The sequence below is a fragment of the Calonectris borealis genome, chromosome 11 (assembly GCF_964195595.1).
Source record: "Calonectris borealis chromosome 11, bCalBor7.hap1.2, whole genome shotgun sequence".
Taxonomy (NCBI): domain Eukaryota; kingdom Metazoa; phylum Chordata; class Aves; order Procellariiformes; family Procellariidae; genus Calonectris; species Calonectris borealis.
The window spans coordinates 23,801,524-23,828,995 of record NC_134322.1 but is presented as its reverse complement, the minus strand read 5'-3'; the positions used below and the strand labels follow the sequence as shown (position 1 = coordinate 23,828,995).

At 55.2% G+C, this 27,472-nt stretch overlaps 2 protein-coding genes across 5 annotated transcripts in view; both read right to left on the bottom strand.

Annotated features, from left to right (window-relative positions):
• The window catches only part of ZNF609 (zinc finger protein 609), a 72,913-nt gene extending 62,290 nt beyond the window's left edge, over nucleotides 1-10,623 (bottom strand). For 2 of the 3 annotated variants that reach the window (XM_075160647.1, XM_075160648.1), the window contains exon 1: nucleotides 10,464-10,605. The gene's annotated coding sequence lies outside the window, so the exon portion shown is untranslated. Of the gene's footprint in view, nucleotides 1-10,463 lie in introns of all 3 variants that reach the window. The other variant, XM_075160646.1, reaches the window with a different exon arrangement.
• Nucleotides 10,624-14,672: 4,049 nt separating this feature from the next.
• The window catches only part of TRIP4 (thyroid hormone receptor interactor 4), a 33,653-nt gene continuing 20,853 nt past the window's right edge, over nucleotides 14,673-27,472 (bottom strand). The window contains exons 12-13 of one of the 2 annotated variants that reach the window (XM_075160649.1): nucleotides 19,799-19,901; nucleotides 14,673-14,907 (exon numbers count right to left, since the gene is read on the bottom strand). In XM_075160649.1, the coding sequence (XP_075016750.1) occupies nucleotides 14,840-14,907; nucleotides 19,799-19,901 (171 nt within the window). In that variant the 3' untranslated portion in view covers nucleotides 14,673-14,839. The remainder of the gene's footprint in view (nucleotides 14,908-19,798; nucleotides 19,902-27,472) is intronic. The other variant, XM_075160650.1, reaches the window with a different exon arrangement.

The window sequence follows — 27,472 nt, the reverse complement described above, 5'->3', positions numbered from 1 at the left end:
TACGCTGCCTCCACACAAGATCCCTTTTTGTTTCCTTTTACGACTAAAGAAACTCGGGGCGGGGGACACACACACACACACGCCTGCCTTTCCCGAGCTGCCGCGCTCGCTCCCCGCTCGGCTCCTACCACCACGTTTGTAATCCCCCAGCTGGGCTTGTTTGGGTTGGATTTTTGTTAAGTAACTCCCATGTCTTTTCTGCAGCTTTCTTTTTAAGATGTTCCCCTCTCTCCCCGCCCCCTCTCTCTAGAGATGGGGGAGGGAAAAAAAAAAAAAAAAAAGAGAGAGGAAAAAAAGAGAAATGTTGAACGCGAGCCAGCTGGCACGCACAAGAGGAGACGGAGAAATCTGCACAAAGGAGCTTCCTCACTCACTTGCTGCTTTCAGCTCAAGAAATCACGCAGGGGAGGAGGGTTTGCTCTCCCCCATACATCAGATCAGTCAAGCCATAGCAGACAAAGGAGATTTACCATGACACCCTCCAGAACTGCCACCCAACGGGGGCAGGATCCCTCAATCGCCTTCGCGCGGCGGGAGTCCGAGCTGTTGCAAAACACGCCGAAGCGGAGGGCTTCAAAACAAGCTGTTCAATGTGGAATTAAGCAAGATTTTGAATGGAGGAGCTGCGCTCCCACCTCCTCGCTCGCACAAGGCGCCGGGAGAACTTCGGTGGCTCTCGGGGCCGAGCGGGACGGCGTCGGCGAGCTGCCAGGAGGGAGAAGGCTGAACCCAATTTGAATAAAATGGAGCCACCCTTTTTTTTTTTTAATATGGAGGTGCACCCCACCGAGACTACATCTTCCAGCATGCACTGCAACCGGAGCGCCCAGAGAGACGTCAAGAAACTTACGCCGGGACTCCAAGTTTCTGTAGGCTGAGCCTTGACACTGGAGATGAACCTGACACAGGGCAGCGTTCGAGTCATGAGTCATTTGTTGGCATTCCTGAGAAAAGCCTGAAATATTTGAGTCCAGGCATTACAAAAGCAGGACAGACGAGGTCACTGGAAGAGGCTGGAGACGGAGGAGGATGGAAGAGGTTAGCAAAGACCTCTTTGGCGTAGGGGTGGCCAGGCAATCACTCTACCTGCAGCAAAGCTCGGGAGATTTATCAGTCACAACACCCACCTGCTACCAAATACACACTCAAGCGTCAACTTCACATTCATCATCAGTCAAAAGATGCAGCTCGGATCAAAATTCAACCTTACGTCCACCCCCATCCGCCCATGACCTTAAAACACGACCTTTACAGCAACATTCAGCAAGACTATGGCACACAAAGAAGTCCAGCAAAATTGTAGATACGAGATAAGGGCACGCGGTGCCAGACCTCAACCCGGCTGTGTTTGAAGAAAACACTTCACCAGATTAGCTAAAACTCAGCGTTTGCTTCTTATTGACACTTCTTTAACCTCGACGCCAAACAGACGTTGAGGAGAAACTCGATCTAGGGCTGAAAAACCCAACGTTCTGAACACAGCTCGATAGCAAAGCCACCCCCGGCAGACCCCCTTGCTTCCCTCAACTCCCAACAAGGCAAACACAACCGGCGGCAACATCACCAGCATGTGAGGTACACAGAAAGGGGGAAAACAAAAAGGAGGAAACATTTCAGGCCTTCCTTTATATCGTGAAATGGGGAAAACTGGAACAAGTTCCTCTTTAATCCTCCCATCACTCTTGGAAGTGTCATCACCAAAGTCTCAATTTTTCATTTGTTCATTCCTCAAGAGCCCACAGTTCTTCAGATTTACAATTATTTGATTTTGATGTCTCTCAACCCTGGCATTTTTTTCAAGCTACCTACCTCTGTACTGAATAAAACGCAACTCAGATTTCCTCCGCCAACACACAGCGCAGTCCAGAGCTTCATATTTCAAGAAAACGAACAGTGAGAGAAACATCACTCGAGGTCCTCAGCTCAAGCAGAAGGCACATCAATACCTACAGACCCACACGAAGGCACCAAACGTCACTTCATTTCGTTCCCGTGAAGGACAGCAGGCAAACGTCACCTTCTCTGTACTCCCGCTTGCTCTCCGCTGAATTGCGCTGCTGGAATCACTTCTCCAGGGGAAGCTGAGCAAGCACCATTGTTACACAGAAGCCGGAACGTACGTGCCAACACACGGCTGCTCTAGAGTTCAAGTCACAGAACTGTAGAGCAGCCCAGCTGGAAGGGTCCTGGAAAGGTCACCTGGTCCCACCTTTCGTGGGAAAGGGAGCCCAGATGAGATCATCTACTACTCTGTCCATGTGCGCCTTGAAACCCTCCAGCGATGTGGACTCTACCGTGCCCCTGAGGAGGTTGTTGCAGCAAATGATTGTTCTCACCGTAAAAAATATTTTTCTTATGTTGAGATGAACCCTCTCTCAGTGCAACTTGTATCCATTGCCCCTTGACTGCTCCATGCGGCCCCTTGGGAAGAGAGAGCCTCCGTCCTCTCTGTAGCCACCCTTTAAGTCCAGCGACTTGCCCGTGTGCACAGCCCTCCCACGGAGAGCTGACGGACCTCCTGCCAGGCAGGAGCCAGGTTTGCAGGAAGGGTCACAGCGGTGGGATAAAGCAGCAGCATCGACTAGAGGAGCATCAAGCGCAGCTAGGGCAGACCAGAGCCGTGCCAGCGCTTCGTTACGACCCTGCGGCACCGTCCTGTGCGAGGCACGTCCCCTTCCCAAGCCTCTGCCTCCAGTGCGGAGATGAGCAGGCAGCAGCAAGGCTCAGGCTTGGCTCTTCCTCTGGACGCTGGCTGGCCATAGCCTGCTCGCCCAAAAACACCGGGCTAGACTTCTTCCAGCAAGCATGACCCTGCAGACTTCAAGATCTGACAGCTGAAAATGGCCAAGAGCTTTCTCAGCAACCCCAGCACTCGGATCCACATCCATAATCACAAACCGCTGCCCAGCACTCTTAACCTTCGGCTGTACTGGGAAAGAGGAATTGAAAAACCCAGATGCATGGGAGGAAAAGCATTCGGTGGGTAAAACAACAGAGCCAGCTTCCTTCCTGCAAGCTCAGCTCTCAGATCTATCCTGAACTAGGGATGCTGAGGAGAGATTTACCCCTCACCGCTGTGTCTGCGTGCTGGAAGACACCACCATGTAATTGCCATGCCCAGACCCCCACGCGATGATTTAACAATAACTAGAATTACAACCCCATCTTCACCCAAAACCAGCATCCCCTGCTTGCCCCGCGATTCCCACGTGCCACCCTGTGTGACTGCAGGTGTCACGGTGTCACCAGTGGGTGCCTGGCAGGCACCGGCAGTGCCGCGGGAGCAGAGCGGCATCACTGTGGGGTTTGGCTGTTGAAGGCTGACACACGGACCGTTGGCAGCTACACGGTGGCAAAAGCAAAAAGCAACCCTGTGAGCAATAACGGGCCAGGACTAACTCGGAAGTGCTTCAGATGAGTCTAAGCTAGACAAGCCGGCGTGCTACAGCTCATCGGAGGCGCTGCCGGCAGTGCCAGACATGGCCCCGGTGCTCTCCTACCACCGCAAAGCCCATTCTTGTTGAGCGCAGCCAGCCATGCCGCTGCTGGCTGTTGCCAAAAATAACATTAAACACTCAAAATGGGATATCTGAGCAAATCTGTTTGGCACCGAGCTCTGCATCACGATGCTTCCCATAGGGACAAACCTGGGGGTTGATCGTCCCTCGAGCAGAGAGCTGGTTTCCACCAGGAAAGTGGAGCAGCCGTGCGGATTTAAAACCGGTCTGGTTACACCCTTGCTAACCCCAACGCAGAAGCGAACTGATTTACGAGAGGCTTAAAGATATCTGAATCAGTGGCCTGTCCTCATGCGCAACATAGAAGGGGGTAGAGAGCAGATAAAAATAACCAAAAAGGCTTCCAAATTTCTGATAAAGCTCTGCACAGGCTGGAAGATTGCCAGCAGCCTGAGAAAGTCAGCAAGCGAGAGGAAGCAGCAAGATGGATGTGACCAGGAAAGATCCCCGAAGCATCAGTCACGCAGATGGAAAGAAAGAAGAGCTGGTGAAGACCAAAGACAACCAACGGGCATAAATAACTGCTGGAGTAAGTGCTGGAAAAAAGGAGCTCGCCCTTCTCCCCCTGCTCGCCCAACGCCATCAGCAGGGTTGCAGAAAGGCACCCGCAGCAGCCCGAGCTCCGGGGCGTTGGTGGGAGCAGGGTGGGCGCCTTTGAACCGGCGTTTGTACCCTTCCCTTATGGGTTTTGGAGGCGGCGAGGCTCCATGCCTCGCTCCCGGCCACCCTGGTATTCCTGCTGTCCCCCAACCCCATGGCAGTCCCAGTCCCAAGCTGGGGCTCCCATGGTTGCAGCCACACGGGTTTCCAACAAGGATCACCCTCCACGGGGGTACAGCAGGAAAAGGAAACCACCGGCTGCGTTGGCAGACGCAGGGAGGGCTCCACGCCGAAGTCGAGGTCTCATTTCTGCGTTCTCCGTCCAAAGGAGGACGGCCGGAGCGATCCCAGCTGAGCGATGCTCCCAGCCACAGCCCCACCTCGACAGGAGAGGGGCACGCAGCACCACAATTCGGAGAGGACAGACAGACGCTCACTTGCTCGCTCCCAGGTTGGTCCCAGAGAAGGGAGAGCTTCTGGGCGTCATTGTTTCTTTTAGAAGAGGGCACAGGCAGCCTTGGCCATTTCCCAGGCTTCAGAAGAGGACGAACATCTCTCTGCCGCTCCTAACCACTTCACCTACTAATGCCTTTAATTCCCTTCATTCAATAACCAATTAGGGCACCTTGGCTACATGAGCTAAGGCTTCATTTGCAGCAGAGGACCGTCCGTGCGGCTGCAATCTCTCTTGCTGTCAAGCCATCAGCCTGGGAACACTTTGGGAAAAACCAACCAGACTGCAAAGTAAAGGAGGCGGGAAGGCGTACGCAGACAGGGACAAATGCAAGCACAGCGAGTACCGCGCCAAGAAATCCCTTTTTTTTTCCCCCAGGGAGGGTTAATAAATAGGTGTATTTCACAGATTAATAAAGCACATTTGCAAAGCTACGATATATATCAGAAAGTTGCTAATTCACGTTAATGACCCACTGCAAATTGCCGAATTTTGTGAATTAGCCAGCATGTAAAGGACTACAACAAAAAACAGCAAGAACCATGCATCGAAGTGTACTTGGCTTATTTCGGTAGTCGTAGTTCACTTTTAATTACTTGTGGCGATAGGTACAGAGAGAAGGTACAGATTAGACGCGAAACCTCCCAACAAATAAAAGAGATCTTCAGGACAAGAAACTTCACCATGGCATCAGCTACTAAATCTTTGGGGAAGGAGCAGCAACTCTCCCGGAGATTAGCAAGACTCTACCTCTTCAATTGAATTCATGGCGGTTAACGTTAGAGAAGTCATTACACACCTCATTTTCACTCCTTTAAAAGCTGCAAAGCAGACTCCTCCGGAGCCACCCTTTCTCCCATTGGAGAAGCACCGGGATAACTCGGAGCCAAATCTTTGGACTCGCTCAAGCCAGAAACGCTCTATTTAATCAAAACCACAAACGGGCTCAGCAAATTCCTTAAAATCATTCTCAAACTGCCTTGTTTTGTTATCAATAAATCGGCATAGCCACGCAGAGAGGAGATGTCGCACGTGACGTAGCGCTGCACAAAGATATCATCCTTCCAGCCCTCAGAAGAGCAGCCGAGCGGGCCCAGGAACGGCTCAGAGGGAAAATCCGATGCCGCAAAACCTTTCTGTGTCCACAATGTGCTCGGGGAAGGAGCGGCATAAAGGGACAACGTTAGCTTTCCTTTTCATTTCTTTTCTTACTCCACAAACAGGGAAATGAATCGGGGGAGTTGAGCACTTAATGTTTAAATACAAAATGTCAAGATTCTCCTGAAATTATCCTTATTCATCCGCAAAAATGCACTCACATCCTTTTACACCCTCTCTCCACACACACCCCCCACCCTCACACAACATCCGAGTTGACGCTTAAGCAGCTACATCTGTAATTTTTGTGCACGTGAAGGACAGTGAGCTGCAAAAGCAAAACACCCTCTTGGTTTCATCTCGAAAACTGATTTTTCACCAAGACCTAGAACTGAAAAAGGTGTTTCCTTTAAAGAAAGGATATAAATTCAAAAAAAGAAATCTCGCAAGCAACTAGAGCCAAGCAAGTTTCCCAGACAGGCAGCCATGCCCTATTTTCTTTACTGTAGGACCTTACTCTTTCCTCTGAAACCACAACGCACCACAAGGCGCGGATCCTCGTTAGCAGGAAAGTGCATTTTCGATGCAATTGCGTGGCAAAAGCAGCCACGTCCTGGTGGGATCTTTTTTTCTTCCCTTCCCCGAAACAAAGCAGCACCCCTTCCTCATCTGAGCCAACCTGGCACGGGGACATGGAGCAGACCAGCTGCTGCCGGGTGGCCAAAGCTCCGGTTCAGTAGCTACACGCAGCCACCGATGAGCTCCCAGGGCAGCTGCGTGCTCTGACCGGCTCATCTACCTACCCTTGATCTTACAAAAGACCCTTCACACCCAGATGAGCTCCTCAACATACCCTCTACATCCCCAAAACCCTGCTGGAGTCAGGCACCCCCACGCAACGGCATCATCCTCCCTCCGGCCACTACCACCGCAGCACAAGCATCCAAATTATGACTTTCCCAAATAAGCGGGCAAGCTCCACGGGGAAGGGACCAGCTCTCCCCATACCCAGAGAGCCCACACGCGCTTGACCTGTGCCCGTGAAGCGTCAGAAGAGGTGTCACGGGAGAACTGCAGACAGCCCCGGCCATCTCCAGGTGCTTCGGGGACTTTGGTACTTCTCAAAACATCTCTCCACAAACCACCGTCAACTGCAAAGAAATACGGGGCAGCTTTGGGAACGGACCCACAACTCTCGTAACCCAGAGGTTGGGGAAACATCAGTCCATATTCTGCAGCAAGCCTGCAAAGATAAACACGGACCTCCCCTTGAACTCGGTGGGAAACCACCCCATCTCCTGCAGACTACCCAAAGCCGATCCGCTCGCCGCAGTCACAAGCAACCGAGCATGGTTAAACTGTCACCAGCCCCAGCAAGGTCACCTGCGGCCTCACCTCCTTTCAGTATGGAGCCGGCACATGACGCGCTCCCCGCAAGCGTCTGCCCGCTCGCTGCCTGCCCCCCCAGGTCCCTGCCTCCAGCCGGGGAAGCTGGCCAGAAGCAGCAGCATCAACGCTCAAAGGGCATAGCTGCACACGCACGCTGTCACACATCCCCAAAACAACATACCTGGCACCATAAATACCATCTTATTTACATAATACTCCGGATAAAGGGGACAAAGAGGCTTATTGCATTACATCTGGGACTAGTATTGCATCAGCGCCCAGAGGCCCTAATCCGAATCAGAGCCCTGCGCGCAGGCTGCACTGGGACGGCGGCGAGGCGCATCCCCGCCCCCAGCCCGTCCAAGGTCGAGAGCACCAGGATACAGCCCAGCTTTTCCGCCTCCTTCCATGAGCAAGCAGAGGAAGATCCCTTTCTAGGCAGCGTACACCCAGGAAATACCGAGTAAACCACAGTGTCGGGCACAAGACGCGACTCTGGTCCCCAACCGCCTTTCTATTGCGGCCGAGTCCCGGAGTGAGATCCCAGCCACGGGTCTCCAACCGCTGTCACGGCGTGGACACGACTCACGGACATCGACTGTGTTTCGGTAGGGACGCCTGTGTGGAAGTGCTAGAGAGACAAGGCAGCTTCTGGTTTTCTTGAATTTATGCAATAAAAATTAAAAAGACACTGTAAATATAATCTGGAGGCAAATTTCGATTCAACGTGGCCCAGTTCTCAAAGAGAATAAACGAGACGAGTGAACTCTGGCCCTTCCTTCTTGTTCATACATAATAAAGATACACAAGCTGTTAGGTAGCTCCAACACGGCGTGAGAACCCCTCAACCGCCTTTAGACTTTGCGAGCCCTTTCTTCCCAAAAAAGGCACAGCTAGCCTAACAATTTAAAGGGAAAAAGCTTTAGAGGCAGCAGAGGCAGAAGCCATGCCCACCGACATCCGACAAGTCAGGTGCAGCGAGCACGAGGGGACTTTGCAACCTTGCAACTGCAGAGAGGGAGAGATTATCTGCGGTTGCCACCCAGCCTGCGGCACAGGGCTACAGACGGACGAATGTCCCTCATTCGCAGCAGCTTCTCCCCCCCCCAAAAAAAAACCACCGTTTTCGGCACACGCAGAGGCCGCCGCAATAGGATAACACGTGTATTAAGAGACACCTACGTGCGTATACGTGCACGCACCAGCCCCTCTCGCTAACGAGCAGCCTAATGGCGACTCACAAAACACACAGACCCTCCACTGGAAACCAAGTCCAAGCGCCCAGCTTGGAAAAAGAAAAAAAAAAAAACGCTGTGTCCTGGCCATACTCAATTACAGATCATTACAACTTGCTTGATAATTAATTTCCTCTGGTGGCTCTAACTGGCTCGGAGCCCTTGTCCTGAACGCGAGGCCAGTTTAGGTGAAACATTAAATCCTTGTCCTTTTGCACCACCGAGACGGCCGCGCTCCCGGTGCTGCGCACGTCTCCCTTCTCCAGCGAGCTCTATCCCACAGGGAGAGGAAAAAACCTCGCTGGATGAACAAGGGTATAAAAGGGCATGGATTTTTGTTTTCAGACTGAAACAGCTTCAAAATAATAAATTATAAATTATTTCTGGTCAAGACTTAATCAATAAAATAAGCTGACTGGGTTTTTCGAGTGCCGTGCATGTGCGGCCGTGTACTGCCAACAAAGAGCTAGAAATGTGCAGCATAATCTGATGCCGGAGTCATCGCACAAAGCGTGGAAATAGGTTTTCCTGAGGATGTCCAGGCGAGGAAGGCTGCGAGCACCCGCGCCGCCCCTGTGCACGCCGGAGCCCGAAAGCCAGCCCCGATGCCGGCATCCTTATTCTTCTGGAAGGGGGAAAAAAGGGCCTGTGAGCTCTTCGGTGTGTGCCATGAAAAACGTGTGTGTCTAACACCTCCTCCAAGGGAAAGGGCCTTCCCAGAAGGGGGGGGGGGAGGAAAGAAAAGGAAAAAAGAGGGTTGCTGGGAGATGGAGGGGAGCCAAGTCTCTCAGTCCAGACCTGAACCTGTGACCTTCCCCGTGTACACAACGGGCGGGAGAGCTTCTCGGCAGCAGCCGCCATCCTCGGCCCTCCGTCCCACCCGCAGCCTTTATGGGACGCCTCGCCGCCGGCACAGCCACGTTGTCACTCGCAGTGTCACCCCCCGGGATCGGCCCCACGAGCAGGGCTCCGAAACGGCAGCGCGGGGGCTCGAAGGACAGCGGCTCGTCCTGCGGCACCGGGTCACCGTCACGCAGGGGCCCCACGGGCCCTCTCCAAAGTGCAGCTGAGGGGGGCTGGAGCCCGGCCCCTCGCCGGAGGAGCTGTGCTCTCAGTGTTTGGCCCCCCAGACACACACAAACAACTCGCGCTCGCTAAATGCCTTTGGGAAAATTTAATCTCCCGTGATTTGGGCCGAGAACCCCCTACGAGGGGCCACGTCGTCCCCCCCCCAGCACCCCAAAAGGGCCAGAGCGCAGCATCCTGGGGGAACCAGCCCTCCCGGGGCCCCTCCGGTCCCCCCGTACCCCACACCCCCTCTGGACAGAGACAGGGGGTCAAGAGGGGGAGACACCCCCCCCAGGACACAGCTACCCTCTTGGGAACCGCATCCCCGCCTCCTGCCGCCACCCCCGACCCACGGCCCGGACGCATCGTCCCCCCCCAGCCCCGACCCTCACCCCAAAACCTGCCCCGGGGGTGACCCCACAGACAGGGGATTCCCCCCACCCCCGCAGCCCTGGGGGCTCCGTGACGCCCCCCCACACACACACACCGTGGCGGCGGGACACGCTGGGGACCGAGCCCCTAACCCCCCCGCAGCCGGGGGGATCCGCACCCCACGCACACGGTGAGCCCCCCATCACACAGACCCCGGCGGGGGGGGACCCCAGGCCCAACCGCCCCGTGGGTCCCCCCGGGCCCCCCCCGCCGCCACAGCCGCGGAGAAGGGGAGTCCCGCGGTCGCAGGGGGGTGAGCCCGCACCCCTGGGGGGCACCCGGCCCCCACACCCGGGGAGGGGAGGGCCGTCCCCAACGGCCACGGGGGCGGGGGGCACATACCCCCGTCCCAACGGTCACGGCGGGACGTCCCCGGACCACGGCGACGGCGCCCAGCCACGGGAGGGGGCCTAAACCCGGCGAGGGGGGGGGGCTCAAGGACTGGGGGGGGGTCCCGGCACCAACGGCCGCGGGGGAAGGCCCCAACGGCCACCGGGGGGAGAACCCGGGCCAAAGCGGTCGCGGGGGGGGGCGACGACCCGGGCCCAACGGTCGCTGGGGGGGGCCGAGGCCAGGCCCAACGGCCGCGGGGGATCCCTAACCGCCGCCTCCCCACACTCACACACACACCGCCGGCGCGCCGCGGGGCCGGGCCGGGCCCGCACTCACCCGGCTCCGCTCCCCTCCCGGGCGGCCCTAAGTCTCCTCCATGGGGCCGCCTGGCCGCTCCTCCGCTCCGCCGGCAGCTAGGGGCCGGCCGCCGGGGCCGCCATGCCGCCCGCGCCTGTGGGCCGCGCCGCGCAGGCCGCGCCGGTGTCCGCCTGGCGGGGCGGGGCGGGGCGGGGCGGGCGCTCGGCTCCGCTCGGCTCCGCTCGGCTCGGCGGGGACGCGGCAGCCCGGAGCCGGAGTCCGACCGGCAGCCGGAGCGGGGTGGCGCGACGCAAAACCCGGAAGGTGGAGCGCGGAGCGGGAGGGCGGGGAGCACCGCCCCCGGCGGGGAGGAACGGCCGGCGCGGCGCGACCCGCACAAAGGGGGCGCCAGGGCCCGGCAGCCGCGACCGGAAAACGCGGAGACCGGATCGCCGTCGGGAGCCGGGGCGCAGGAGCGGCGGGCAAATCCCGGAGCGAAGTGTTTTCCCCCCTGCGGAGCCGGAGCCGCCGCGGTGTCACCTCGGAAAGGGGGGGGCAAATTTTTGGGGATGTTTGCTGTGGGGTGTCGTGTGAGACCCCCTGCCCGGCACGGTCCCCCCACGGCTGTGCTTTGGGGGACGCCGGCATCAGCACCGGCCACCGGCCGGTTCGGCACAAAACCGCCCAGGCTGGTTTTCGGGCAGGGGGCTGCTCAGAAGGACCCGCCGGGAGCGGGCCGGAGGGGGGCACCACCCACGATGTGCCCTGGGGTACCCGCATCCACCCCAAAACCCCACGACGTCATGCCCCACGCGGCCATTCTTCCTCCCCAGAACGGTCTCCGGTGCTGGACGGAAGGAGCACCTTCCTTCCCGAAACCACCCTGATCCCCAGCCCTCCTCATCCCCGGGAGGTGGCACGTCCCCCAAACCCTCTGCTCCCAATCCCAAAGCCCCGGTGCCATCCCCGCTCCGGCTGGTGAGGAAATTTCGGCTCATTTCAGTGTGGGGGTGTCCCAGCCCTGGTCCCAGGACACCCCAAAATCAGCCCAGCGCAAGAGCGGCTGGCCCTGAGCAAGGCGAACCGGCGTGGCAAGCTGTGCCGGTGGAAGATGGGGCACACATCCAAGCCGGCAACACGGCAGCGCCGAGCTCAGAGCCGGGACACGGTCCTGCAGCGAAGGCGATGGAGCGGGGACCACCACCTCCATCCACCCACCTGGGCTCCGGCGTGGGGCATCCCAGCCTGCAGAGGTGCCATTCCCGGGGACGGCGGGTGTCCTCCTCCAGCTGGGTTTCAGGACACCAAAGGAGACGCCGATTTCTTCCAATGCTTTTCGCCCCCAAACGAGGACAACGCGAGACCCAAACCCCTGGCGAAGGAGGTGGGATGCCGTGAAGGGCTGGCTTTTGGGTGCCATCACCCTGTTTCTCTGGCTTTTGGGGCTGGGGCAGGTGGGAGGGGAGCCAGAAGAGGTTTAAAGCAGTAGGAAAAGAGGGGTGAGAAGAGCATTCATTTAGCCCAAAAGAGATGAAGAGGAGAAACTCTTCCTTATCACGATGGAGAAACTGTCCTCGCACAGCACAAACCCAACGCTGGTGGGCCCCAAGACGACCTGTATTAACAAATTCAGGTCAGTTTTTTATGAAATTTTTTAAAGGATTGGGTAAAAGGTATTCTGGTCATTCAGTGCTGATTTTCAGTGCATCCCAGACCAGGAATGATGCTCCCAAGGGTGGGAAAACCAGTTTCTGCTGGGAATGCAGAACAAACCAGGGATGGGTCGGTGCATCAGCCTGCTCGTTCCCCAGCAAAACCATAAATGATGTAATTAATACAGGAGGAAAATAAAACCACTGCTGGGCAACGCGGCTTCGTTGGAAACAATCTCAGCATCCCTCCGATGGCGTGTTTTGCTGCAACCATGAGTGGTGCCCATGATCCAGCCTGCCTGGGGCTGCCGGAGCCCCAGCGGCGGAGCCGCCAGCCCCCCAGGACCCGATGGATTTTACCGACGACTGGTGGAGAACCTTGTGAAATTCTTGGGGATGAAACCTTCAGGTGACATGCAGAGGTGAGCTGTAAGCGATATAAAGGACGGGGAGGTGACAAAGAGCAGTTGCCGCTCTCACAGAGGTGGATGCAGGAGGTGGATCTGGTTTAATACGAAGCCAAATCGTGGGCTCGTATTAAAAGCCTGGCTTAGGTACAGGGTGGGCAACCCGTCCCGGGAAGCAGTGCTCTGAGACGGGGATTTTGATGGTTATTAGGTGTGATGGGCAGGACATGAGCCCTGCGATCCCCTTGTCCCATGGGGATGGGACAAGATCCCACTCTGTCACGGCCTTGTCCGATGGTGCTGCGCTCTAGGGATAAGGAGCAGGAGCTGGAAACCCTGGGGCTGCGGCACGTGGAGCCCAGCCTGGGTGCAACCCCTGGGTGCTGAGCACGTCCTCCCTGGGTGCTTCACCACCCCGGGTGCTCGGTGCTCCGAGCATCCCGCTCATCCCAGGCCATGCCAGTGAGGCACAGGGCACGGCAGCAGAGACATCAGCGATGTTTTGTGAGACGTCTGCCACGTAACCGGATGCTCATTCTCCATGTGCCTGTCTTTGGCCTGGAAGAGCATCTCCCCCCGCATCATCCCAAAAGTGCTGCCTTCAGGCTGGCTGCTCAAGGGTCAACCCCTTCCACCCCTAGGAGAGATGCTCCAGGGAGCTGCAGGCAGCTCGGGCAAAGCAACCGCAATGTCCTGCCTCTCCCACCTGGCCACCAAGGCCAAGTCCTTTCCTGCCTCCTTCTCCCCACGGCACCAGGACCCCAGAATGCCACCCCAAGCCCCCCGTCCCTCTCCAGCTTTGCTCCTACGGGCACCACAGACATTTCCCCTCGCTCTTGAGGCACATTCACCTAAGAAAGGAAGACCTCCATGATACAAGAAGAGAAACATGTGCAGGGAAGCAGGGAAGTCACTAGGAGTCCCAGTGCAGCCGATTGGGACCATACTGGTGGGACACGAGGGACAGGGACAGGCTGGTGGATGGAGGGATGCAGCCAGAGTCAGGAAGCAGAAGCCCATCTCCCTCTGCCACGCCGAACAGCAGCTCCCATACCATAACCTCCGTGCCAAGCCTGGGCGCCTCAGAGCTGAAACACCCGCGAGGGTTTTCCAAATGAGGAATGACACGGGTGGGCGTTCAATCCAGATCCACCATCTCCAGCATCCCGGAGGTCCCATAAAAGAGATGACTCCCAGGGCAAACACCAGCGCAGCGTCCCGCGGCCGAGTTTCAGGGCGGGCAGGGAGCTGGTGCGAAGGCTTCACACCCTCCTCCTCTTCCTCTCTGATGGGGTAGCGACAGGAACGGAGGCGGAGGGCTGGGACAACCTGCAACTACTAACCACGCCAAGCAGCTGAGCCCGCAGCCCTGCTCTGCTCCCCGCTGCGTCCCCAGGGAGCAGGAGGGATGCTGGCAGTGCTTGGGGGTTGCTTGGTCCCCTCCGGAGCAGGCTCCAGGGAACGAGGAGCACTTAGGCCATGGCGGGGCAGAGCCTGGAGCAACGTGGCACGAAAGGCTCACAGCCCAGTGAACACGAATGCGTAATGAGCACAGACACGGCAATGCGGCGAGATGCTGAATATGAAGGATTAAAGAAAAAGGAGAAATTAATCTTATTCATAAGGCAGAGCGGGTTTTTAACTCATGCACACAGCTGCTGGAAGGGGGGAGCAGCTTTTGCGGGGTGGCTGCTGCTTTGATACAAATCAGGAGAGAGAGATGTAAGGCTGGGCACTTCCCAGCAATGCCAAGAGCTGTAAGGGCACGCTACTGTGAGCCGAAAGCCTCCGAGCAGGAACAGAGCCCACCTCTCACCCCGAGTCCCCTGCATCCCCGAGCACGCGCTCAACAGGACTTGGGCTCCCTGGCTGGTGGGAGCCATCCCCCTCATCCTCCATTTCTCGCCCTTCTCCTGCGAGGCCGGCACCGCGATGTGTCTGACCCCATCCGGCCAAAAGACCTCGAGGCACATTTTGGGGAGGGTGACGCTGCCAAAGCCAGGATGGAGCTACCTCCTGCCTGCCGAGACGGATGGAGCTGGGCTGTCCGCTGTCCTGGGATCCGGCGCTCACAGGAGATGCGGAGATGCAAGCACTTGTTGAATCCCCTCCCGTCAAGCTCCATCTCCCACCCACCCTTGTTCGCAGCGTGTGACTTCCCGGGAAGCACAGGGCTGTTGGGGAAGAGCTCAGTGAAAACACGTCTCTTTTAATGGTTTTGGAATATAACGGATAAAGCAATACCTAAAAGCACTAGGATCCGTCTTGCACCTGCTTTCCAGAGTCGAGGACCATCCTGGCACTCTTCGGTGGCAGTCGGGTGCTGCGTGGGAATGCGGCGCTGCTCCCCCGCGGCTCACCCCATTGCTTTCTGCTTCATTAACCCCTTCTTTGCTCCCTGATGGATCTTTGCATCCAGCTTCCCTGTAAAGAGGGGATTAAAAAAAAAAAAACACAACAAACCCTCATCACTCTTTATTTTTAAATGCTATTTGCAATGCAAATCAGCTGGAGGCAGCAAGGTCTCCTAGTTAGTGTGTTCCTGTCACATTCAATTATCGTGCTTGAGGAGTCAGGCGTTTCCAGCCACCGTGGCTTCCCTCCACAGGCATGACACCAGGGAACTGGGGGCAAGCGTGTCCGAAGTGGCAAAGAGATGCTGGAGCAGGGGAAATTCAGCGAGGAGGAGAGTAAATTAACATCCAGCACTCGCCCGCCACTACCAGGGGGGAAAATCGATCCCTTCACTTGCCCGCAGGATGCGTGTCGACACGTTCGAAGGAGATGGGGGACCATCAAGCACCATGTCGAGGACATGTTTCTCCGCGGCGTGGTGGAAAGCCAGGCTTGGGGACAATAAACCCCCAGCTTAGGAATGATAATGCAATGGAGCACAGAAGGTGATGGGGACCGATGGCTCCGTGCTGTCAAGCGCCAGGCAGCGCTGGGAGGGCCGTGCTGCCTTTGCTACTGGGGAGCACCTTGGGGAGCCCAGGCGCCCATGGCCGGCTGCTCCGGTGGAACCCAGAGCAAACGTTACCTCCCCTCATCCCACCGAGCTTCACAGCCTTTGGTAGCTTCGCTGCCACCTCTGCTTTCCCACTTGGGAGAGGAGCAGGACACCAACACATGGGATTTGGGCAACTCCTGCAGAAGCAGCCAAAAACCAGGCACGGCAAGCAAGCCGGGAGGGTGATGTGCTGCCTTGGAGGAGCGTCCCTGTCCCCCTCTCCCTGCCTGTAAAAAAGCAAGGATGTTCCTCCTCTCCCAGGCAAAGCTCCCTCCTCCAAAAGGGAGAGGAAGAAAGGGAGGGTGACCTTAAGTGAGGCAGCATGGCAAAGAGCCAGCCTCCTGGCTTTGCCGTCAGCCAGCACCAGCCACCTCCTCTAATGCCAGGTCTCCCGGGGAACTCGCCTCCCTGCTCCTGCTCCCCTGCGTCTTCCCATCCTCCAAATGCCAGCCTCGTCCTGTCTCTGTCTGTAGCTGGGAGCAAGGACAGGGCTCCACCGCATTGCAGAATCCAGCAGGAAAAACGGCAGAGCCTGCAGTGAGCTGGGGACGGCAGCCCCAGTCCCTGGGGAGCATCCCCTGCATCCCTCGGGAGGGACATGGGGTGTCCACCATGGTCACACCATCAGGAGGGGAAGCAAAGGGATCAGAGCTTGATCCCAGGGAGATGGACAGACAGAGCCCATCCCAGTGAAATCCCAGTGAGGTGGATGGAGCCTGAGCTGGCAGGCACCTCATCTGGGTCCTGCAGCATCATCCCTCCAGGGAATCAAGTCTGGTGTCACCCTGTGGGTGAAGCACAGCCCATGCGGTCCCTGGGAGAGCTGCATTGCTCCAGCCCAGCTACAGCACACAGCAGATCTTGTCCCTGGTGGGGACCAGATCCATCAGGCTCCAAACCAATCCCGCTTTGGCCACTGCTCCAAAAACTACCAGTAAATGCCTGTGTGCTGTGAGAAGCAGGCGCTTGTCCCGAGAAAATGGTTCCAAACCAGCCAGAGACCATCACCTCCTCTTCAAACCGAGAAAACTTCTCAATTTCAGCTCAACAAAGAGTCCGACAATGCTTTTGGAAGAGAGACAGGTTACAAAACTGCTTCGCTCAGGATGTCCCACCAGGACAACCCAGCCTCCCTGAAACCGGTCCTCCTCCTTCAGCTTGAGTTTTGGGCCAGCCTTGCTCTTGTCTGAGCTTGAGAGGGAAGTTCAATGCACCAAACCCATAACGTGCAAAAAAAATGCGAGCAAGGGTTTGCAAGTCACAGTGCCATAGATGCGTAAACTGAAACACAGCCACAGTCAGGTCAAAATTGGAAGCAGGAACCAGACGCTGCCGGTGTCTCGGTGCAGCAGTTGCCAACTTGCAGCCCAAGGGACACAAAAGGGCATACGCAAAACTCTTCCATCATCACAAATAAGAAAATTAAAACTGAGGCCAAGCGAAAGGGCAAAATAGGGTATTACTTGAAGCGTCTGTTTTCAGACAGTGTTCTTGCCCTGAGCTGCAGTTTGGAAGATGCTCTCCTACAAGGTCTGGGAGATCCACCATCCTCTCTGCCACCCTATGCAGGAGAAGACTTTCCCCACCCACCTAAGGATGGGGAATAAGCCCCCTCCTTGCAATGGCTGGCAACAGCGATGGGCGCCCAACAAGGCTGAGCCAGCACGGCCAGACTGTCCGGAAGCGGCATGTCAGACCACCACGTCGCCAAGCCACGGGGTTTTTAGCAGGAGAAAGGCGGCGAGTTCACACTCACTCCACGCTCTGGTCCCCCACCACCAACACTGTGTCACCTCCAGGGCTGTAAACTTCATATTTAACGCGCCTGCCTGCTCCTCCCGGACCCCAAAAGTGATCAGGAAGCTTCTCGGCTCTATCTGCTGGCAAAGATAAAACACCACGTGGGTAACCTTTAGAAATAGGCTAAAAATAAGGCAACGGCCCCAGGGTCCCCTTCTCTTTCTGCTCAATGATTTAAGCACTCTCGTCTCACACTGCGACGTGTCCCTTTGCCTGCTCCTCCGTGCTCTTCCAGCCGTCGGCTGTTGAAGGGAGGTTTCTGAGCGATGCTCCAGGGAGGCTTCAGAGAAGCTTTGCCTGGATTCAAGGAAATCTCCCACGAGAACCGCCACCGTGCTTTGTCCTCATGCGCTGAAACTAAGTGGGAATGTGTTTGGGGACAGCCGTGCTCCCAAACATGATGCAAACACAGTGCCCGTCCCTTCCACACAAACAATAACCCTGGCAGCAAAAATCAAGCTATGTTAGGTTTTTTTCCCCCATCCCCGGGCTGCTAGAAATGACTAATTTGCAATGGAGAAGCATTTGGATGTCATCGCAGCGAGGTCCATGCTGTTATCTGGCAAGGAAAACTGCTCTGGCTTGGCTTCCCAACAAGACAAACTGGCATTTTGTCATGGTTTGAGCCAGGCTTCAAGGAGACTGGGGCAGCCAGCGAGCTCAGGTGGGGACGTGAGCCGGCACCTTCCCCCTGCTCTGCTTCCAGCTTGGGGAATTAAGCTTTTGACTGCCTCGGATGTGATGCCAGCTCCTATTAAAACAGCGCCTTACCCTGATGAAAGGTCAAAGCCTTCCCTGCTCCTTCCCTAGGCTGTCACAAATATCACCCAGACGGACAATGTCCCCTCTGGGAGGGGAACGTGCAACTCCACAGTCTCCCCCGCCGCTGCTCTCCTGACGGCTCCTGTCGGCATGGAGGGCAGGAAAGGCAGGGCCAGCAGCAGGGGCAGGCAGCGCAGGCAGCCGCCAGCACAGCCCAGCACAGCCGGCTTCCTTCCAGGCTGTTAGACTGATCCTTCTCCAAGCACGAAAGTGTCACAACACAAAGGAGACGATGTGACAGATGGGGAAGGGACCGGCAGCGCCTGCACCCGGCGAGGCAGACGTGCAGAAGCCGGCTGCCCTGCGCTCACACCACGCAGCAGCTTCCCCCTTCAGCCGCCGCCGGCAGCTCTCCTCCTAACCGCAGCTGGATGGAGGCAGATGTGGCAGTGAAGGGGCATGAGAGAGCCCGTACGACAGCAAGGAGAGAAACAAGAAAAAAAAAAAAGATGCAGCGGCTGCTTCAGCACGCAACAGCAACGAGGCTGTTCTACCGCAGCAGAGACGTTTGCATCCTAAATAGCTCGGCACAGCCCTGCCCGCTCACTGGTGGGCTGGGAAAGACCCGTCCCTGGGGGAGGACGGTGCCGCTAGCAAGATCCGAGCGCTGCAGCTCACCAAGCATCGTTTGTCGCCATCGGCCGAACGCACCTCCCAGATGTTGCTACAAAAGGCAGGAAGAAACCAAATCATTTTGCCCTGCTCAATACGCCGACAGGGCAGGAATACCCCCAACGCCCAGGGAGAGACCGAAGCCGTGGGAGAACAGTGCTTCTCCAAGCAGAGAGAGGAAAAAACCCTCAAAACCAAGAAAAATAACCCTACACTGTGCTTCAAAACCCCTTATTAACCGGTCCTGAGAAATCCTGCTGTTCCTGTGCTGCTAGACAACTACTCCCGGAGAACCACATTGCAAACGAGAAAGAAAACCCAGTCGTCAGCTCTGCTAGACAAACAGCCAAGACTATTTCTGCTTACACTGCTTTTAGCCTGTCAAATTAATTTTTCACATCCCCTGAACGTGTGTACGGTGCCTTCCCCAGGCTGTGTGGTGGGGAGGCTGCTAATAAGGACAGAGCTGACTGCAGGCTCCCCAGCTGCTGCATCCCTCCTCCATCCTTTTTACGGCAGCGGGCAGGAATAACTGGCAGCCTGCGGAGGGGCTGGTGGCTCATAAAAGGGACTAACGACGCTGGCAAGCGGAGCGCAGACAGATGCTGCGGCGCTTCCCTGCAAGCTCTGCCAGGACATCCCATCCTACCGGCCTGCGGATGGAGAACATCCATCTGGCCCTGCAGCTCTTGCTGCTTCAAGCCCTCACCATCCTCACGGGCAAGAGGGCAATTTTGAACCGCAGGCAAGGAACTAGCGCAGATCTGCCTGAGCATCGCTGCACCGGCTCGTATCCCAACCCAGGCTGATGCCAGAAGCAGATCAGCTGCAGACACGAGCACTCTTTGACTCCCGAGTGTTTGCAGAGGCAGGAAGGAAGCAACATCTGGGGAAAGGGGAACCGAAGACAAAAAAAATATTACAGATGTATTCAAGTCATTAAACAAACACCTATAGATCAAAGAGCACAGGGCAAAGGTTGCGAACTCATATGGCAAAGGCAAGCAGAGTTGGTGATGAGAGCAGGCACGAAAGGCCAAGGGGGGCATCTGTGGAAACTTTACTACTTACAGATTTTGGGTTTTCCTTTGATGGGAAACTTCACAACCATCTCCTGGGGATTAGTGCAGATAAAGACAAATGGAGACCCAGACTCCTGGCTCAGATCCGGATACTGTGAAACACAGACACACACACAAAACAGAGTCAGACCGACTGCCATGGGTGAGAAAAGAGCTTGGCGGTCAGGAGCAGAGAAATTGTTATTTAAGAAATGGGCTATATCTAGGCTGTAGCAGCTCACACTAAACCAGTTCAAGAACTTTTAATGAAAAAAAAAAACAATTGCAGGTTTGGGTCTTAATCAGTGAGCCCCTCACTAAGCCTCTTGCCATCGCGCCTCTGCTAGAGCTTGTTCCCTTTTCTGATCTGTTCATCAAGCCGCTTCCCTGTGTGCTCCCCAACCCTTTTCAGCCCCCTTTAGCACTGGCCTGTGTTTTGCCACCTAAAAGGTGTGGTTTCACACTTGGCTTAAGCTGATCTGAAGCGTGGGGTTCTGCCCTCCGAAGCTTGCCTGCTCACTGCCTGCTTTGCACTGGGACAAGCATGGGACCGATTTTCAGCCCAAAGCATTCCCGGATTCAGCTGACCGGGGATGCAGGTACCCCCACCAAACCCCAGCCGTTGTGGATGGCACACCAGCACCTCAACCGAAACAACTTGGCCAACCCAACAAGATGATGACCACCAGAAGGGTGGCCACGTCTTCTATTGAAGCAGCTGTCCCAGCTACTTCTATTGAAGCAGCTGTCCCATCTCTTCCCCACAAAGCTCGGTCCAACACAAGGGCTTTGAGATTTGGAGAGCATGCACCATCCTGCTGTGGGACGTGCAGCCCCTGAGATTCGTCTGCATCTAAAGGGTGAGCAGTAGAAAAACCGCTTGCAACATGCCAGGTTGATGGCTCGGAGAAGCCGGCCATCTCCATGCAGGGCTGGCTCTGCGTACGAAGTCTATGGAGAGATTTCACTGCGATGAAGACATCGGAGAATTTTATAGGAAGAGTATAAACAGATTGTTTCTCTCATTAACAATGGGGGGAAAAGGAGAAGAAAAAAAAAAATCCACTCAGCAAGGGAAGTGCACCAAAGTCCTGTCTGGATGCAGCTCAGCCTCGCCGACATTCAGAAGTGAAATGCAAAACAGTAATAAAAAATGTATATACCAACCATCACTTCAGATTCTCCATTAGCTGCAAACCTTCCACTGACAGGCGCAGAGATGAGGGCATGCCACGAAGGTGCTCCAGCCCAGAAAACCCAGTTCAAACAGAGTGCGGAAGTAGTTTCCCTTCCATGCGAAAACTGCCGCCTTTTTTTTTTTTGCTCCCCTGCCTTCCTCAAGCAGATCCGTCAAGGCTGCTGTAGGGGACAAGATGCCAGACCAGATGGAGCAGCGTGTCCTGGCAAATCCCCCATTTGTTACTAACAAATGACTCCTAGGCTGAGTGTTTGAAAAGCTCTCACCGACCTGCCAAGATGAGTTTGGATTTGCCCTGGAACAGCTGGGCACGGAGAGGGGAGCAGGGAGCAACCCGCTCTCCCTGCGCTGTAGCAGGGTTTGGCAGCGTTGCCAGCGGTTAGGGGAGATTTACTGAAGCCTGACACCAGGATTGGATCAACCAGGGAAAGCATTTCCAGCCCCTCTCATTTTACAACAGCGTGTAAGAGCTGTTCACCGAGCAAGAGACAGAGATGTACGTGCACTCAGCTGCTCTGTACAACACCCGTACCGGGGCAGAAAGATCTGCATCGCACGCGGATACCCTGCTGTACCGATCTGCGGTTGGAGAGGTTTCTTCCTCTTTTTTTTCTTTTGGCTGAGCCACGTTACTTGACTTGCTTCCACCGCTCCATGCCAATGCCAAGGATTTTCATTTCCCATCTGCAGGGAAGGAGGATCTTGGAAGGTTAGAAAGAGCCAGTGTTAATATCCCCGGCCAACGCCTGGTGAGTGCAAAATGCTGGCACTGCTTTATTGCTCTCGGCATCATGCAGGTGACTGGTGGCCCCTCCATAGCCAGAGGACCTGACTTACCCAGCAGCTCCCAACTAGCATGGCCTCCGAAGGTCACACCATAAAGCGGTGGGGCGTAAGCCACCATCCAGACCTGGTCGCAGAGGTGGTCCATCCCTGCTCTACTACACGTGGTTCAGCCAGCAGCTTTTTCAGCCAGGTTGTGTGTCCAGGACCAGTGTGCCGTAGAGGTCTTGCTGCCTGGAGTACAGCTGCTTCCCAAATCTCCTCAGCCACCATCTCCTAGGTGGACCTGGCCATCGCTGTGTCCCCCTTCATGCACCTTTCAGGCCCTCACACAGGGACTATCCCCCTAATGGGTACCAGGCATCGGCAGCAAAAGCAACAGCCAGGTTGGTTTCTCCACTGACAGCTTTCATCCAAAACCAGGATCAAACCTTCAGCTCCAAAAGCTTCCAGCTCAATCCGATCCCAAGGCTGAGGCGGATGCCACAGCTGCAACTTGGGTTTATGCTTCCATGCCGCAGCCTTTCATCTTCACTCCCAGGGTATGTTTCTGTACATGCACCAAATCCATCCGTGTCCCGCATTTTAAAAGCCTTGGTCCTTCCTCTGGCATCTCATTCCCAGGAGGCAAGGAAGGAGCGCCTTGTTGAGCTGCTACCTTTAAGGCTTCCAATTGTACCTACCCCAGAAACCTCTTATCCCACCCTGGTGAACAACAAAAGCAGAATATTCCTGCCTGCCGGAGCTGAGAAAAAGCTGTAACCCTTTCCTCTGCCTAGAGACAAGATGCTCCCAGGTGGAGAAGATGGGGCTGAGCTCCCACAAGATGCTGAGTCCTCACAAGATGCTCAGCCAACCTAATGGCCAGGCTCCCCTCTTCGCCTGGTCCCTTCCACAAATCAATTCAACTCATTCCCCCTGAAGAAATTTAGGGAGGTTTTGGGCAAAGTCCGTTTTCTATTGGGTTAATGGGCTGAACAGCTCAAAGAAGGGTCCAGTGAAGCAGGTGAACGGCAGGAGCACATGGCTGGAGGCTGGTAGGAACCGAGACTCCTCTCAGAGAGCAGCAAGAGGTTAGATGTGCCCACTGTACCTCCTGAAACCACTGCGGGCAACCTGAATAGAGAAACAGTGAGAGATTCTTTTGCCACACAACACATCAGCAGGACCAAAAGCACAGCCTCTCCCCAGTGCACCTGTAACAAGCTGCCAATATTTAACATGTTTAGAAACTACCTCCATGGACCTCATTCCTAGAAGTCCCTGGAGCTGTTACTATTTCCTACCCAAAATCTTTCCATGTTGCTACTCAGTCCCCTAAACAGCGCTCGCTCTCAGCGTCACGCATGATCACCATCAGCAACATCGCCTGTACACCTACGGACTGTATCTACACTATCTTGTCTCATCATCAACAAGATCAAGACAGACAGCATGGCTGAACAGCAGCACTCCTCCACCTCTACAGCTCCTTCTGCAGCTTAGCTCGCACTAGGACATCGGTATCTACCTGCCCCGTACCCAAGATGCCTCTCCTGTTGGCAGCTGACTTACGCTCCCACCAGAGACGCTGCCACCAAGATACCAAACACAATTGCCTCCATTTCATTTTCCAAAGCTGCCCAAGTATCTAACGAGTAAAAAACTCATTTCTCAATGTTTCTGCTGTAAGAGTTCAGTCAAGTCACTCTACAATCTGCAACGCAGTAAGTTTAGGAGATGGAGAACAAATTTACTCCCAACTACTACGCTCCACAGACAGTGGCCACTGCCCATCAGCACTTCAGCAAACCTGAGACTTGTAGTAAAAGCCCAAAAGCCACATCGAGTGTGCCAGAGAGAGAAGACAGAGCATATCCCCAGTAAAGAGGATCTGCAACAGCAATTTTTTAAATAAAAGGTTGATTTAGAGGGAAACGACACTCCCTCTCTACAAGAGACCAAGAATCAAACCCAGCCAGGAGTCTGATGGGGGATGTTCCTTCCTAATTTCAACGGCACTCATCGTTATAATCTTGAGGGTGGTAAATAGGACAGGTGCCAGTACTCCAGGCTTTGACATTGCCTCTGCCAGGAACCAACTCAGCATTTAGGAGAAGGTGGCTAAAAAGGCCCTCTACAACAAAAAAAGTCCAGAGGCCAGGTTGTCCCTCAAGAAGGAGAAAACCCACCCTCCTCCAATCCTGCAGATGTGCAGGAAAGCTCGAGAGAGGGGTTATGCAATGTAACTACGGTGTAAAAAAAATGATTCAGGCTCCTTTCAGACCTTCTGCCACCTCGTAGGCAGTTGGGAGGACGGTGGGCTCTGTGGGCTGTGAACAGCCGGCACGGCTTACCAACTGCTGTTCCAGCCCACTGCTTCGCACAGTCGAAAACACCACGTACGCTCTCCGTACACCGGCGTCCATGCAACCACCACCCTCCTTGCTCATCCCACCTCTATGACCGCACCAGTCGGGCTTCAATTTACTGCTGAGAGGTTTGTAAGATCCTAGCTGTGAAGAGATGAGCGGGGGGAGAGGGGAAAAAAGCAGATCTCAAGGCAGCTCAACACACGCAGAAAGAGCTCGAGGTTCAATGTAGCGTCTGAGTACAAGCTAGAAAAGGGAGCTGAACGCTGGGCTCCGCCAAAAACCAGCCACCTGATTTGCCCTCTCACTGGAGCCGGCGCTTTGAACATACATTAAGTGGCTATCAGATGTCCCCAACAGCCACCTCAATCAAGTTGCAAGCAGGGATAATTGCTGATGAATGTTCCCTACACTTTGTTTTCACCGTCCCTGTTTCCCATCACCAGCTCGTCACCACCAGAAATAGCAGCAGGGCTGCCCAGCCTCCCCACTACACAGCCCACAGCAAAAGAGCAAAGGAGGGGACAAGCCAGTTTGGAGCCAGCAGAGACACGAACCCACCTTCTCTGACATTTGAGGGGAAAAAAAAAATCCTGCTAATTTTTCCCCACCACCACCAATCTGTTAAAGTAAATATGTTTTTCCCTGATTTGGGTAAAGCCTGCAGCAGGATGCGGGGGCCATGCAAGCTTGCCCAGCGTCGCTGGTAACAACGCAGGGTTCAGGACCCTTAGCTCATCCCGATTCCATGTCAGCAGTGGGAGAAAAAAAAACACAGAGAAGGGCTGTCCCGAGCCCCTCAATTTCTTCACCCCTCCCTGGTAAGCTGCGTTCGCTTGATCCCGAGTGCCATGAACCAAAGGCAGGGGAATCGAAAGAGCCGAAGGAAAACGTGCCGGGGGGCGAGTCAAACCATCACTAACGAGATGAGCTCTGCTCTGGTGCATCCGAGGAAGGAACAAAGGCACCGCGTGCAACGGAGCAGCGGCTCTGTGCCGCACAAAGCCAAAACACTCCCTGGCAGCTTCGTTAGCGACCTTTCAAGAGCATCTTTCGCTCTCATTAAGGTCTCAGGACACAAAAGGAGACAAGCAAACGCGGCGCAAGAGACTGAATGCTAACACCGGGTGGGAATAGCCCTGGCGTTTTACACAGGCTGGCCTACAGAGCCCTGCAATGCAGCCTGAGCTCTCCTCCACTCTTCTTGCCCATCAAGCGTGCGACCGCCCGGCCCCGGCGCACATACTGGTTAGCCAGAGCGCGGCGGAGAATTGCACGCTGGAACCTGTAGTCCTTCAGGGGGTTGCCGCCATCCTCTCCATCTTACAGCTGCCGGGGGGTGGCCTTGGGGCACTGGCACCGAATGGCAAGGAGGTGGTTGAGATGTTCTGCAAGGTTAATAATGGAAAGGGTTGAATCATTTTCCTGGCGTGCCTCCTCGGTGAACAACAGGGGAAATACAGCTCGCTCTGCCAGGCAGCGCCGGGCCAGGACACCAGCTCCAGCCTTCATTTCCCCGCTGCTCTCTAAGAGCTTTGAAATAAAAGAGGCAGCGCTGGAAAGCAACGCTGTCTGGAAAGAATAAAAGCAAGCGGAGCCCATGTGTTGGCAAGAGAGCTCACCGTAAAATGCATTCAAAGGGAAAAAAAATAATCTTGGCGGAGACAGCGTCCCCTCCGAAAGAGCAGGGCTGCTGTAACCAGCAGTGGCAATAAATCAGCTTTCCCCAGCAGGCAAAAACACGCACTGGGCTCTTCCCCGGGCGCTATGAGAAGCCCCTTGGCCACGCGCAAGGGAGGGGAGCGGGATGCGAGGCATCCCCCTGGGAGCCGGGCGCAGCTTCCTTCACCCCGTTTTCTTGGTGATTTGTGGGAAAGGCAGATCCGCTCTTCTTTCACGCCTCATAAGCTTCATAGCTGTCAGACTAACGTAACAGGTAATTAACTACTAAACAACCATTTTCTCCTCCTCTCCAGAGGGAAATTGCTCACCATCCAGCTAGAAAATGTTTCTTTAGTGGTTTGCAAAGGGGAAAAGAAAGTCAGGAGTTTCTGGCAAGCAACGGGGGTGCCGCAGCCAAAGAGGGGCATTCGCAGCGCCTGCAACACGGACATATGGATGCAGGAGAAATGGAGCCCTCAGAAATGAGAGGCATGATGCTTATCCGGTTGTGGGTGCTGCAAACTCCCCGATTCCCGTTCGGGCACCACCAGCAATAACTCCGATTCCTGCCTGCAGATACCCCACGGAGCTGCCTGGGTACAGCTGCAGCCAAAACTGATCCAGCGCTTGACGGCTCTGCAGTCCACCTGCAGGTAAGATTATTTAATACCAAGAGGAAAAAAAAAATCCTGTCCTTCTCGCAGTCTGCAGGACCAGCCTTCAAGAACCGCTGTGCCCAAGTGGCATCCGTCCTTGTCGCTTTTCCAAGGAGAGTGGTGTTGAAGCATCGTTTCCCCATCTGTTGTTCTAACAGCGGTAGTCTCCATCGCCTCTTTACACGGATGTTCACTTTTGGGGATTATCTAGCCAATCTTCCAACCCAGCCTTCACCCTGAAATGCTCCAGGGCACTATTCACCCAAAGGTGACACATGACTGGCAACAGGAGCCATCGCCTCAGCCAGGAGATCCAGGTTTGCCACTGCTCTGTGTCACCTTCCTCTGACTCAGACCTCCAGTTTTGGAAAGAGCTTGCAGAGCACCAAGCGCTTCACTTTGAGGTTTGATCTCCCTCATGACATGGTCTTGCATCACACTTTCAACTTTGAGCACGTTTTCAGGCATCATCTTTTAAGGACCTGTTCCCTCTGCCTTAGCACTGGCCAACCAGGATTTTGGCCCATGAGAAACATAACATTTTCCTAAACAGAAACTCCAAAGCAGATCCAACTTTCTAGAAACATCAATTTTTCTAGCCTGAGGCAGAAACATCCAGTACTGCAGCCTTGTGAGCATGCACCCGAGGAACTCTACACACTGCCCTTGGCCACAGAAGACCACATGGATGCAGAGAAGCCACTCCGTGGAGACTGGGTTAGAAAAGGGATATGCGCCGATGTTCAATTCAAACCAACAGAACGGGCAAAAAAGAAAAAAAAGTAGGATCGCAAAGAAACACAAACAAAAGCCGGCAGCCAAACTTTTGTTTGAAAGCCTGTCAGGTCTAGACTGCAACGTGTGAGGAAGGAACAGCTCGAAACCACAGCTGCTAATGGTTATGGATTTGGCAATCAAAATGTCTTTGTTAAAAAAAAAAAAAAAAGTTAACTGCCTTACTATTGAGGTTACAAACCGCAGCCTTGATGCATTGTTGCAGTCAACATCCTCCCTGCTGTTTTTGAGAGCTTACA